This window comes from Ptychodera flava, chromosome 22, assembly GCF_041260155.1.
Source record: "Ptychodera flava strain L36383 chromosome 22, AS_Pfla_20210202, whole genome shotgun sequence".
Classification (NCBI taxonomy): Eukaryota; Metazoa; Hemichordata; class Enteropneusta; family Ptychoderidae; genus Ptychodera; species Ptychodera flava.
In genome coordinates this window covers 16,165,867-16,180,800 of record NC_091949.1, presented here as the reverse complement: position 1 = coordinate 16,180,800, position 14,934 = coordinate 16,165,867, and the positions used below count along the sequence as shown (strand labels likewise).

Below are 14,934 nucleotides of genomic sequence, written 5' to 3'. Positions count from 1 at the left end.
ATAAAATTTCCGAAACAGAGTCTTGTGTGTCTCTCTCATTTCATTCAAACTGCTTTGCTTTTGATAGCGCAAATTATCAGCACTTAATGGAGAATGAAGCAAAATGGAATATACACAGTAGGACTCAACGCAACTACATCCCCTACTTTTGAGGATATTATACTATTTTGTATTGCATTCACCCCACTGAACCATTATTGTGTGAACAATCACAATTACATGTTAAGTTCCTTTGGTCACAAGCTTGAACCATATTTATATAATCCAAAAAAAAGTTTGATGAGATTTGTGTCGATTATCCTTTGCATTTGTCATGCATATCCTTGGAACCAAACGAATGCATATATCACTGAGTGCCTCCTTGATTTGAAAGGAGAAACAATTATGAAAATGAACCTTTCTCCACAAGAGACTTTCTTCAAGCACTGTTGAAGCGCCCTCACATTTCAGATAATCAAGATAATGTTAGAGTTTCGTAATGAAAATGTTTCGTACAAACATAAGGACGACGGGCCTTCCACTGTTTTGGACCAAAAAATCACCACAGATTGCGACCTAATATTTGATAAAGTGTTCAAGGTCCTTTCGCGGATAGCAATGACTTGTACTATGTCATGCAGTTTTCGAAACTTATTTGGAATGGTCATTTTAACTTGGAAGAGAAATCGCTTTTTCACCAAAAGAGATTTACATTTTAGGCCTAGAGATTTTAATGAATAAATGAAACTGTAAATTTTCATTTCATATTGATGCGTTAGATCCTTACGTTTAACTTAAGATTTTTTCCTCCTTTTCCAGTTTTCTTATTTAAGTATGAGATGTTCATGTGTATCTTGTGGTTCAATAATATTTTATGTTTCCTGGAGTACGTTCATGATTTATCATTAGTTTCATACACAGTCATTAATTTGTGAAAATGTAAAGTTAGACTGTTTACCAAAATTAACTGAAGTCAAAGTGTAAACAACACTAAACTACATTTTTCCTAAATCAAAGTTACATTTTATCTGTTCTTTTGACAACTTGAAAAAGTGGCATTTTAAGTTATTGAACAGTTTTTATCCTTAATATATACAACTCACAGTACACCCACCATTTATCTCTTTCATCAGTTCAAAGCTAACGACAAGCTCCCATTGCAGGGATTCTGTCAAGTGTTAATAAAAATCTGACGTCGATTTGAGTCTGTTAATTAATCGTTCGGTAAAGTATTTAATGTCGAACCTAATTAAATATTTCAGTCTCTTGAGTGAGAATGCGCCAGGCCAGGGGAAAAAATTCGGACTGTCGAATATTTATAATATTTTTTTGGCCTAACAATTGTGGAGGCTCATTTTAAAGCTCATGGAGTGGCCGCCATTCTGAATTTCAAGTATCGGTAAATCTTTTGTTTCTCTGGTACCAAAATGTGCATGACCCCTGATTTTTTTCATTCTTGATTTTGAAAGAAAATGATCTAAAGTTTGCTTGAGGAAAGTTTGAGCAAAAGTTGAAGTCTTTCACTTTCTAGGCGCGAACTACCATAACAAAATTGTCAGCGTATTTGCCCACGTTGTCATGAATGATGTAGGATTTCTTTGATATGTCATCTACTTCGACCTGGATATATCGGGAATCGATATTATATTTGACATATTTGATTTATTACTTTTAACGGACTTTGTGCACTAAGGCCCATGACACTCATAAGAACCAGTGTCATATAAACAATCGTTAACAAGAACACTTTTTTGATTTATTTCGCATAATTGCTGTTAATAATAGAAGTATGTTTCTAACACAATTGGAACTAATTTGGGAGAATAGGATCTTTTAACTGTTCAACTGTATCAAAAGTGTTAGGTACCCTATTGCTAAAAGTTGCAATTTGAAAGAGTGAATATGGTTAATTTGTAATATTTCTTAAACGTTAAAAAATACCCATGGAAACAAGTGGATTGCAAAATAAAGAAAAGTAGACGAGCTTAAATTTGTTGATTAAACCAACATTACTACAAAATCATATTCTCCCAAATTAGTTCAAATCGTGTTTTCTTTACGTTTTAGGCCTAAGCACGTCAATAATAGAGCATGATTGTTCTGTACACATGATGGTTAACGTTCTTGGGAATTCCCACCACTGTGACGACGCAATCAATATGAATAGTATAGCCAGGCTCAAAGTCCAGTAAAATAAATTTTCTGTAAGTCCGGATGTATACTCACACGTAGAGTAATGTGTTAGCTTCACATACATTATAAATGTTTACCTACAGGGGTCAATACCAACCTCAACATTTCCCCAGTGATCTGATTCGAGGCTGTACGGATGTCTGCAAATTTAAAGCAATTTTGTCTTCTTCTGGAAGTTGCTTTGTGCTTTCAGGTAAGACTTAAAAACATGGAGTGTCCTTCTCGTTAGTACTTCAATCCGTTGACATGACGCTACTCGTGTTTTAACGCCATATAAACATGGCTGACGCTTTCTCTCATTTTTGTATCGACTTTTTAATTGGTCAGTATTTCTTCACCCTTTATCAGCAGTTTCAAACCATTCGTGATTTCAAATATGAGTATATAGAAAAATAAGTGATCTTGTTTGGATTTTTAAGTCTCCAATGACACCAAACTTGACTCTGGCGCTTTGACGTTTCAAGCGAGAGAAAATTCTTATATCTGAACCAATCTGTGCACTCAAAGGTATGGCCAATTATCATCATTAACAGCATCTTTCCTAATACGAGTCATCAATCAGATACTGATATATACTGTGTGTATCGACAGATAATATGCTTTGTAGATGCTAAATGCTACAGGAAAGACGAAACAACCTTTGATGTCGGTGGCGTAAGCTGTGACCTTTGTAAACCAGGGACATACATGGTAGCACCTTGTACCAGGAACGACCCTACCAGGTAATCAGCGTCTATTAAAAGAGTTGCTCACGGAATCGTCACTTTGGCAGCTGTCCATGACCGTCGTTAAATTAAACTTCGAATCCCACTTAGCCTAAGTCCCTATAGCTGTAACTCTTGAAATTTGTGGACCTGAAAAAGGCTTTCTTTTTTCTCTGGTTTTCTTCAATTCTACAAATTTAAAGGATATAGTCTTTAACCACTGAAAAATTGGACAAGCAAATTTAAATTTTAACCGTTATTTTGATTTCCCGCCATTTTTAAAAATTGATAATATTACAACGAAAACATAGCATATTGTGTCCCGGTAGAGAACATTCTGCACTATGCATAATATTTGGACTACTCTGTTGTTTCTGTGAAGATTCCAATGCATATATGCACTGCGTACTGTGTTTTTGCTTTATTTGCATGAGGGCGCCATTTTATGTTTGGGCAAACATTTATTATTTATCTTGCTCAAAATTGCACATGTAGTCCCAGTGGACAGTTTATTATACCGGTATAAACACCCCTCAATGAGTACATTCCCATTAACTTGTTTTAGTTTGGAAGTAAAATCACAAAAATAATGTGAAAAAGATACAGCTATCGGGCCTTTAAGGACCATTTCTTTGTTGATTCCGTAAATTTTGCTGTTTCCTTGGCTTAAGATAAACAGTCGTTTGCTTTGAATAAGTCGCGGTACAGGCATACCTACACGTGTTTTCCAATTTCTGTTTGTGCGCTTTTGTTAATGATATGACCGCAAGAAAAGTATGCGTCGTTAAATAAAATAGACTTCACATTCCGAGTGATCACAATTTGCGCGCTCTCTGTCTCTGTCTGTCTGCCTCTCTCTCTCTCTCTCTCTCTCTCTCTCTCTCCAAAATTTCTGTATTCAAGCCCTTGGTAGGTTGTATTATATTTACATCAATGATTCTTTTTTCACTGAATCTTGTTACATAGATGTGAAGATGTTCCTGCGGGTTACTACATGAGATATTATAACAAGTGTGAACGGGATATCATCCTAAAGTACTGGAATTGCAGGAGACGATGTGATGGACCAAATCAAGTGGTATGTAGAAAATAGATGAAAACAGGATAACATACTAAATTAAAAGGATCGAATTCGTGCACAATTTACGTCACAGAAGTTCACAAACAACTCTTCAAGAACAGATGTGTTGACATTATAAGTTCATTCTTGATAGGTTCATGCTGTTTGCTGTTATCTTTGCTTCCCGTTTGTTTGTTTGTAGGGTGTTTCTGTCAAATTGTGTCAGTTCTTAGTTGAACCTGTCTCACAGATTCACATATATGTATCATCTGTGTGTTGATGCTACGAAATACTGCCACGTTCAACATTGGAATGTATACTTTCAGATTATTCATCGTATATGTATGATACTCTGTGCCCGACTCTATTAGGAACAACTTAGCCTATACTTTTTTTAAGTAAACATGCACAGACACCATATATTGTTTTGATTGTTTTCTTGTTGTTGTCCTTTCTCTCCCATTAAAGTCTTGAGGCACTCTAGGTGTTAAACATTAGGTGACACGCTGACAGCCTGAACAGCTCACTACAGAACTCCAAAATGAACATACACCAGCCTATCTGTCTTCAAACAGTACATCTTAGGTTATAGTGAAAGTCACTTCAAACTTTTTGTGCTTCAGTCGAGTCAAATTTTTCCATCACGCACAGATAATAAAACCCTGTACAGCAAAACATGAGCTTGAGTGTGGTTGCTTGGATGGGACTTATCCACTGGCTTCTGCCGGACAGTGCATAGAATTCAGGTGTCCCCCTGGACAAATGGTTATAACAGGAGGTCAGTTATACTACGTTTTACCTCTATGCGTTATGTGATTGGAAATGGTTTTATTTATCAGTAGACCCTTGTGGTTTGAAATGTCTTAAACGTGAACTACAGTGGTGAGGCATAGCAATTTTTGAAATTTGAATAATAGTTATTTGCTATACAAAACCTACTGTACGAATATGATATTACCGACGAATTTGAAAACAGTACATAGTGAATGTCATGGACTTGTGAACTCTGTTTGCTTGGTCAGTCGAAATAATAGAGTTAAAGCTCCATAAGCTGTATCTTTTGGCTATTTTTTCAGAACTTTTGTTTTGTAGTTTCCCTACACTTTCTGCATTGAATCCCTAAATGTAATTTCATGACAAATATTTAGCAAATCAACACGACCTATATGAGTGTAATCTCCATTGTTATTGTTGGAAATTGTATTCAAGTCCTGACTAGAATTCATTTGTAAACAATAAACAATGATCACTACACACATACAAGCTGTGTTGACAAAAAGAATACTCGAAATTTCAGCATGACAAATGGATTAGGGTCAGACATGGTAGTTGATATACAGAAGCAGAATACTGAAAAACTTGCCACAAGTTACAGCTAATGTCCCTTCCATGACATTTGTCTCGGCAGGGTGGTATGGATTGGATTGTCGAGTATGCCCTGGGAATACATATTCCGATGGATACAATCATTACACATGGTGTAAAAAGCGTACAGACTGTGAGGTACTGGGTAAAATTTTCCTATGGAGAGGTAATTCTACCCATGATGCAATATGTGGATGGGCACCAAAATTAGAGACTTTCCCTATCCCGACAGGTATGAAGGAAACCTTTTGTATAATAAATGTATTGAGACATTGGTATCGAACAATTTCATAGCACAGCTTGTAATATTTGAAAAAGATTATGATACACAATGTCCAGGATTCATCAAATGTAATAAAACAGAAAAAAGCTCAACAATATGAATATAAATAATCTTTATATGGTTATCACTCTGAATGTATCGCTCTAATTACGTTATATAGGGGTAAATGCAAGTGTCTATGTTCTGTCTCTACAATGTATTTTTCCTTTTCTGCTTTGCTCTTGTGTGTTCCCTTCGACTTGACTTTTATCCGGTAGTGTTTCACAGTGAATATGTCTCCGTGCGTTCCTCTATGAAATTACTATGATGAGTATGTCAATTTTAATGTCAACATGTTACTCTTTACAAAGTATGTCGGGCAGTGTTTCACAGTGAATATGTCTCCGTGCGTTCCTCTATGAAATTACTATGATGAGTATGTCAATTTTTATGTCGACATGTTACTCTTTACAAAGCATGTCGGGTATTTTATACAGATTCTGCTTTACAGTATTGAATTTAACATAAATGTTCTTCACTTTTCTATTTTCACCAGAATTATCTACAGCGAAAGTAAAGCAGATAACACAAAGCAGTGAAGAGGTTCAGGTAATTAGCATATGGTAATTTCATTTCCCTATTATTTCCTTGATTTTCTACTGAGTATAGAATTCTATCGATATTGAAGGAATGCTGTTTGAATGCTGTTTTTTATCAGAAATCACTTGGCTTAAACGCTTGTATGTGTAGGAATGACTTATTCAGATTTGAACAGGCGATGATGAAATCTGTATGTGTAACTTTTTGAATGGCCAATTTTAATCTTTTGACCGAAACATCTCCCTTTTAAAGCTTTATTGTGGCTTAATATTTGTTATGAGAAACTTAAACAATTTTGGATGAGGTTAGAGCAAAGTATCATTGAAGCTTTAGTAAATAGTATGATGTTTATTGTTGATCTTGTTTCAAAAGAAAAAAGATACGATGCATTCAAAGGGTGCCTATGATAAATGCAAAATTATGTTGACTTACATTTATTGAAGCACTAACATATTGAGTTGCAAAGGGGCTTTATTTATGAAGTGACCGCTCTATGCTCTACGTATTATGATGAATATCCACGCCACAACCTTCACTTTTTAAACAAGTATTGTCATTTGAAAATGGATGGTCCGGTATGTACTAGGTAGAATTGGAGGAAGTGTACTTTGAATTGACCAAGGGGCATATTAGCAGCCTACCCGATCAGCCCTTGTATCCACTGCATATTATTCAGAGTCTTTCTGCTCCGTATGTACACAAAACCATGTACAGAATATCTGGGAAATATCTTTATTCAAAGTTAGAGGCCGTGCAAATAATCTACAGAAAATGTGATCGCAGTTCAAGACAGCCATATGGCCATGTATCTGTTGGTTCTATGTGTTACTCCACACAAAGAAACACAACTGTTATATAGTATATATTGTACACTTAAAAATGAAGTTAAGTACACACGTGTAGAAATAATAATGTAATCCTCCCCTTTTATCTTACTCCCCCCTCCCCTTTCCTAATAACCAACCATTGGTGGGATATATGAAAAACTTATAAAAAAAAAACACGCTGGCACTCTGGTTACTTCCTCCAAAGAATTTTTTGATGTATTTCTTCTGCATGACGTTTCGCTCCACAAGTAGGGCTGCTTCATGTATCGGTGATTAAAGGGTACCTTTTAAGGAGTGCTTGTGAATATCAGAACATGCTGCGCAAAATGGTGGTATAACCTCCTACCACTTGGTGTATGTACATATTGCACAGATGACGTTGCAATGCTACAGTACAATAGTCTCTGTACCACCGATGTTTTACGAACGTGAAATCCTTTGATGGCCTTTGTTAGTGTGGATCTCTCAGTGACGACAATGCAGCCATTTTTTCTCTCTACTAGGTCCAACCGATGCAAGCTTTAAAATGCTATAAACGGGACAAAACTGAATTCTACCACAACGGCGTAGTGTGTGAACTATGCAAACCAGGGACATACATGGTCAAACCATGTACGGAGGATTCAAAAACAAGGTATTGCCCGATATTTAGTGACACGTCCATACAATACATGTATGTAATAATATATGTGTGTGTGTGTGTGTGTGTGTGTGTGTGTGTGTGTGTGTTTGAGCGAAATGTATGCAGGCCTGCCAGACATATATACCATGTTCATACCCCGTTTAATATTTCCTGGGTTTTTGAATGTGAAGGCATGGTTTCATTCACTCCAATTGTTCTTACAAAATGTTACAAAATCAAACAGGATGGTGCCAGCCCTGGTGATCTTCAAAAATGGCATACAGTCAAAATTCGTTTTGCAGCACCATGTGAATAGAAATCACATTATAGCCCATGGTAATCTTAATTCGTTCGTTTGTTTTTTAGTTGCTCAGACGTACCAAGCGGTCATTACATACAGTTCTTCAACAAGTGTGACCTCGAAACAATAAAAAGGTTATGGGTTTGCAAAAACAATTGTGATGGACGTAATCAAAAGGTAAGGATTAAGTTTTCACAGTTAAGAATACTTCAGATGACGTAAAATCTTGAAAGAAATAAAACAGTGATTTAGGTTATGGAGACGAAAATGCTGTTTGATGAACTTCACAGCATTAGAGGGAAACGGTCATCGTAACTGTGCCTGTGCAAGTTTCTTGTCTACAAACAATGTATTTCTTGCACGATATCTAGATGCACCTCATTATCATAGCGGCAACATTGAAATTATACGATGTAGATTATGACAGACATGTTTTGATTTTCGCCAGTCACCATCGTAAGCTTAAGTTGGATACAGTCTTTACATTGGTCGTATTAGTCCAATTTGACCTTTGAGCGCAGTTCCAACGACTGTACGTATCCCTTTAAGCGTGAAAAATGTAGTTTAAAGACCAAAATGTAACTTACAACGTTTTCAAATGCAATTTCCCGGAAACAAGAACCTAGAAAAAGAAATTTTAATATTTGTCCAATGTTAATACATGGAAACTGAACTATTTTCTGTCGTAACCAGAAATAAACATTATAGATCCCAGTTAAATTCATGTACATTTAGGTTCCTTTACTGTACGTGTTTCCCTGTAACTGTGATTTAAGATTCAAGATAGGAACATCCTTAGTGGTAACTCTTTGAATACGCTAAATTTTCGGTTTGCGTCGAAGTGAGACGCCAAACGTTCAGATTCTGGAAATGTATCTCATAGACATCATGGTCCGCGAAAGGTACTCATTGATAACAATCAAAGAAATAACATTGCGTAACGTCAGAAATATGAGATATTTGAGAGATTAAGTCTGTACTGTTCAGAAAGTATCATGTGTTAGTGTGTACTAGTTGTCTGAATAATATCATTGAAATACTTTCAGGTTGTTGAAAAGTGTACTTCAACGACAGCTTTGAAATGTGGATGCGAAGCAGGCACTTACCCAACTGCTTCGGGAGGCCAATGTATCGCCTTCTTGTGTCAGCCCGGGTATATGGTACAGCAAGCAGGTATGTATGCATCCTTATGAGTTCGTGTAATACAACATAAATTTCATTGTTGAATTGAAAAACATATCAAAAAATCTAAACAATACAGTACATTCACATATATGCCTATCGACAATCATTTTTCTCAGAATAAATTGTTTCTATGTTGAGACTACTTGCTCCAAGTGTTTGGGTATATAAATATCAAAACAGAATAAATTGAAGGAATAAACTTCAGCGGACTGTCGCGTTAATGGTTGGCTGTTTCATAGATCGTCACTCCAAAAAAAACCCCCAAAAAACAAAAAAAAAACATAAACATGAAAACTTATAAATAGTCCTTGCTTTTCATTCATTACCGACAGAGAACTATCGCCTTGACTGCATACCATGTCCCATCAATTCGTATTCCGATAAGGAACACAACCTACCTCAGTGTAAGAATCATACGAACTGTGAGAAACTAGGAAAGCGTTATGTGTGGCCCGGCAACACTACCCATGATGCAATATGCGAAAGTGAATCAGGTAATAGGTGATATAAAGAAACAAACAAACAAACAAAAAATAAAAAACAGAAAAATGGGTTAATCCATAAAAAGCGTTATAAAGATGTGTAAGGTTTAACAAGATGGATTTCATTTTCAATTTAACTATGGCGAAACGACATGCCTTTTCAAGTTGATGGTTGCAGACTTTTCTTATATGGTGAAAGTATACTAAGCTATCATGATATACCTATCATGTTATGCTTAAATGTGTGAAATGGCCGCATGATTCAGTAGTACAGCATTAATTGCAAATCGAAAACGTGAAAATGGTACATGGGAAGCAAAATTTACGCAAAGGCTGCCATATTCAAAGATAATACGTAGAATACTGCCGTAAGACCTCATCCCATGAATTTTTAATGAGATATTGACTCGGTAAATGTAGTTCTTCTAGCTATTCTCATATTCGAAATCTTCCTAATAGTAATCAAAAACACAAGTCAATCCCCAGGGGTGAAATAAAAACACTTTCCACAATGTGAATGCAATTTCTTGTCGTACTGCAGAGGATGTGCGTCAAAATATTATGAATTCACATTATACTCAACTATTCTATTCTTCAGGTAACACCGACAGAGCAAGTTACACTGATGACCAGGTCGGGGGAGATGATGTTCAGGATGTCATGAAACAAGCACCGACAGAATCTGTTTCAGTAACTAAAAGCAGAGAGGTTCTGTTGCCTTCAACGGTAGGGCGCATTATAAACACACTGAAGGATACTCAAGAGGCCAAAAAAGAGGAAGACAATAATTCAGATACTGGCAAGGTAGAAGTAATAGAATGCAGTGAAGACATATTTTCTCTCGGCTTATCTGATAAAATACAAAATAGCTTGGTAATTTTGACGAATGTGACTGGTCATTCATAACGGAAAGATAGGTATAGCTGAAATTCAGCAAAAACCGCAACATTTGGTATTCCTCAAAATCAAACGTTTTCTCTCGCTTCTGAGATTGAATCATTTTACAGAAAAGGAACAGCTTAATAGTCACGTGACTGAGTAAATTGGCGTTTACACAATCACGTGACAAATTCTACATTCGTGGGACACTGAGTCAAAAGATAGCTGGTATGCAAGTCACGTTCAATGTTATTCTAGTCCCGTTTAAACAACACCTGCCAAGCATAGCCATGCAGATATGCCCTGCGCCTCTCTCGTCTTCGTTGTCTCTACATGACTGTGCAGAGCTCGCACTTCATTACAAACTGACCAATCAACCACAGCGTTCTATCATGTTCCCAAGATATTATACCCTCGTTCAAAACTGCATACCCGGCACTCTTCTTTTGCTTACAGTACTGCCTTCTCTATAGCATCCCCACTTCTTTCTGGGACTTGCAACTTAAACTGTCACTCATGACCCAAGCCAAACCGACGTTTCTGACGCACTTTCCCTGGTACAGTGTTCATATATTACATATTTATTGTTGATGATCTCATATGTTTGTTTACATCGTGCAAATCGATGTCCCTCCAACAGAAAAGTGATGACGGCACTGAACGTGCGGACAAATCAGAAACAAGCGGCTTCCAAAATCATGGTCTGGATTCGCAGCGAACGTCGAGTTCTATAAAAGGTATAGGGTATCTTTCTATGTGTCTAACTATTTTGCAGTATCGTGTCTTTCTTGAAGTGCGTGAAATCACGTGTCTGTCTCAGCATATTTCTAATGGCATGTGTACAAGCTCTCATTCGAGCACTCTTACAGCGTAGACTGCAGTCTACACAACAACACTTAGCTTGCATTTGGTTTCCCCTTTGTGACTGAACCAGGTACTGTCCAAAAAGTTCCCACATTTTAGCAAATCCATGTTAGTTCTAAGCGATGGAACAGCGCATGGAATTTAGAAATTCATGGACATCTTTCCTTCTACCCGGCAGCTGTCGAAGACGATGGAGGAGGAGAAGATAAACAAACAATTGTGATATCCCAAGGAAGCCCTGTACTTCTGATCGTCGGTGTGTTGATGGTCTTCGGAACCTGCATCATCGGAATTCTACTGGGTACAATGCTAAGGAAGAGCAGAAGAGAACAACCGGAGAACGTACAGACGGCAGTGCAATCCAATCGCTTTCAGATGCAGCGTCTCCTTGGTAGGCAATGTCATTCGAATGCTATCATAAAATGATGTCTTTTCAACCAAACAAACTACTTCATTAGACCTACGCTGAGTCAGGGTAAAAAATGCCAAATAAATGAATAAATAAACTTAAATCGAAAAATTAATAAACAAACAAATCATCATCATCATCATCATCATCATCATCATCATCATTCTACCCTACCTTTACACACATCCACAATACAGTGAAATGATCTATATCAAATAAGTATTATGTTTTGTGTTTTATATTGGCCTATTTATCAGGTATAGACTCAGTACCAGTGTATGGCTCATGTACACTTCCTACTTTTTAATAAGGAGGTTGCTGATATTGAAAGATAAAGTATAATAAATGCGTTATTTGAAATAGATCTAGAGTGCAGATCTACCACAGTGTAACAATAGTTTGTACATGCGTCAAGTATTACATATTTTGCGTTATATTGGCATATGTACAAAATAAGGTGTAGGCTAACTGTGCTAATAATCTCCATTAATGGTTTGCCTAACATATGCCAGAAACTCGCTATTCCTACTCTCCGGGTAAAAAGTATGGTAAGGCAAGCCTTTGTAGACAAGACGTTAGTTAGACAGAAAATACTGGTATACAGACTACAGTGCACTGACTTCGGAAGATAACAACACCGGACAACCTTCTTTGGTTCCTGGAAAAATGTAAAAAATGAAACAAAACAAGAACCTTTGGCAGAGTGGACGTTTTTGAAAGTTAAGATCTTAAGATACCCCACTCTATGCTGTGTGCTCCTCTGCACTTTCCCATTTTCAAATGACCCTTACCGTGGAATTTGCAGCCGACCATACTAACTGAACGCTACCTATGTATCTGCTCCTCATACCGGCTGTGTATTCACCTTCGATCTTTGGTAGTGCAGGGCCGTAGCCTGACCAAACTGACAAAGGGACTGAACCTAGCTTTATAACAAGGATGTTGGTAATTTACATAAATTTACATATTGACCTCAGTGTAGGAAAATTCCAAGGGAGTACTTGCCCCTCCCTCCCCCGGCTACGGCCATGCAGTGCGATTAAATCCCTCTATATCTATCAAACATCCGTCTATTATCATACCTTTCTGGGTATTAACGTTATACAGTATAATTTAATTTGGGGAAATTATATCTTTCAATATTTTCAGGAGACTGTAGGGCTGTGTCTCAGGACGTAGATACATCTGATGAGCCAATATTTTCAGGAAGTATTACTCTGAAAGCAGGTAATTGTCATTATGACTATAAGTCTCTTATATTGGTGTTCTTGTCTCGGCGAGCTTTCAAAGAAGTGTCAACCTAAGATGTGAATTATGGACTCATAAAAGTACAATCATCTTAGATAGAATATCTATAACTACCATGGCCAACAATTTGCTAAATTTCTGCTGGCTACATGTATATGTTTTGAGGACTTATATTATTATTAAAAGTTGAACAGCAATTTGTTCTTTGTGTTTGATGCCTCCAACCATTCAGACATCCGTCAACGCTACCTATCTGCGGTTGTTAGCGCTACTTTACATAGCAACGAAAGTGTAAATTTAACTAAATACCTCACTCACGTATAATCACTTCAAAGTTATCATAAAGCTAGCGGTTCTTGGTTGTTGATAAAGCGTGCGATTAAAATTCAATAATCCTTAACTACATGACAAAACTGAGACACTCATTACTTATGGCATTAAGTTGTACCAACCTGATAGTCACGGTCAGTGGTGGTTCCAGTTGTCAGGAATGGGTAAGTGTAGCCTAGTAGCTGACCATACCCGTCAGGATTGATCCAAAACTGATCAATCTGTGAGTGAATGAATTTAATGAAGCACTTGATTAACTCAGTTACTAGTAGGTACGCTGTAACTCATAATATGAGCGACAGAAGTGACATATTTCGCAAAATATCTCCATATCTACCATAACTGTTCGAAATTTATCATCAGTCTACTTTCCGAATAGCCCTGTATTACTTGTTCAGATGCTGATATAGTTGAGTGTGTCGAAGGTCGCGGAGCGTGGAAGCGCCCGCACACGACCGAATCTTTCAGTCTACTAAAATAATGCCAGTTATTGGAAATCTTCAAAATAGGCTCTTCATACAATTCTAACAAACAGCTCTGCTTGGGTAAGCTTGTATCTTTTTATGGAAGAGGTCTAGTGAAATCAAAATCGAATTGACAATGCTTTGTATTTTTCTTTGCTCACAGACGTCCACTTATCGACTGTCCTTCAAGAAATAGCTCGGCGAGTAGATCGTAATATCTGGAGAGTGTTTGTTCGAAATCAGCCCTGCCCGGGTGTATCTGATACAAAAATGGACGACATAATTTATGAACATCAACGGAACCAAACTGAATGCATATATCAGTGCTTGCTCGATTGGGAAAAGAGAATCGATAATGAAAATAAAACCCCCGCCATACAAGAACTCCTCCTCACACTGTCTTCGTTTCAGGAGGGACTAGCACAGCACATAATAAATAATTTTTTTGATCAGAATGATAAGAAGACTGATTGATAGAGGGATTCATTTTAACAAAAAACACGACGTTTAGCATTTTTTCTTTCTAAGGAACTATGGAATTAGTAAAGTTTGCGACTTTAAATATATGATATTAAGTATTGTCTGACTCGTGTCTGTTTCACTAAGATAAGTTTTTATCCCAAAACAACTGGGTAAAATCGTACAATTGATATGATGCGATATTTTTTCAATTTTCTCTATGTCATTGAGGTAATTTTATGTATTATGCTTTAAATTTTTCCCTTGTAGTTTCTGCTTTTGAATTTAAAAAATGTGACTTTTCTCATCAGATGTTCTAGAATGGATTTCGCGAAGAGCCGTTCCCTTTCAGACGGACAAGTTTCAGAAGTTTTATTCTTATCAATCTTTCACACATTCTAGTGAGCAAAATGATTGTGAACGGCATGTACACCAACAGATAAAGTCATCTTAACGTCCATGTGTAGCTGCAAAAGTGTACGAAAATGAAAAGACCTTTACAGTTTTTCTGTTACTTGTACAATTCTTAAAGATTAAAACAATTTTGTATCGTTCGAGCCGCGTCCGTGTAATAAGTGATGTGATGTGATGCTGCCAATATAAATCAACAGACAAAATGACATATTGAGTGTTCAAAAAATTTGTCAATGTTCCGTCAAATTGCTCTTTTGGTTAGTTCATACCATCACACAGTATGCATC

The 14,934-nt window shown here is 36.8% G+C and overlaps 1 protein-coding gene across 2 annotated transcripts; it reads left to right on the top strand.

Annotated features, from left to right (window-relative positions):
* Window positions 1-2,174: 2,174 nt before the first annotated feature.
* On the top strand, window positions 2,175-14,787 carry LOC139122802 (uncharacterized). 2 transcript variants are annotated; one of them, XM_070688540.1, is made up of 15 exons: window positions 2,175-2,365; window positions 2,764-2,894; window positions 3,843-3,954; window positions 4,588-4,714; window positions 5,345-5,533; window positions 6,120-6,172; window positions 7,494-7,624; window positions 7,979-8,090; window positions 8,960-9,086; window positions 9,431-9,592; window positions 10,179-10,384; window positions 11,100-11,196; window positions 11,502-11,714; window positions 12,882-12,959; window positions 13,938-14,787. In XM_070688540.1, exons 1-15 carry the CDS (start codon window positions 2,309-2,311, stop codon window positions 14,246-14,248), a joined length of 2,106 nt encoding a protein of 701 aa, XP_070544641.1. In that variant the 5' UTR covers window positions 2,175-2,308; the 3' UTR covers window positions 14,249-14,787. The 2 variants fall into 2 exon arrangements, with proteins under 2 accessions (XP_070544641.1, XP_070544642.1); XM_070688541.1 differs by lacking the exon at window positions 9,431-9,592 and having other exon boundaries at window positions 2,219-2,365.
* The last annotated feature ends 147 nt before the right edge of the window (window positions 14,788-14,934 follow it).

Coding starts and splice junctions, on each gene's coding strand:
- LOC139122802 (XM_070688540.1), top strand. CDS start 2,309: ATGTCTGCAAATTTAAAGCAATTTTGTCTTCTTCTGGAAGTTGCTTTG. Junction 3,955..4,587: donor GTGATGGACCAAATCAAGTG/GTATGTAGAAAA, acceptor CATCACGCACAG/ATAATAAAACCCTGTACAGC. Junction 7,625..7,978: donor ACGGAGGATTCAAAAACAAG/GTATTGCCCGAT, acceptor TTTGTTTTTTAG/TTGCTCAGACGTACCAAGCG.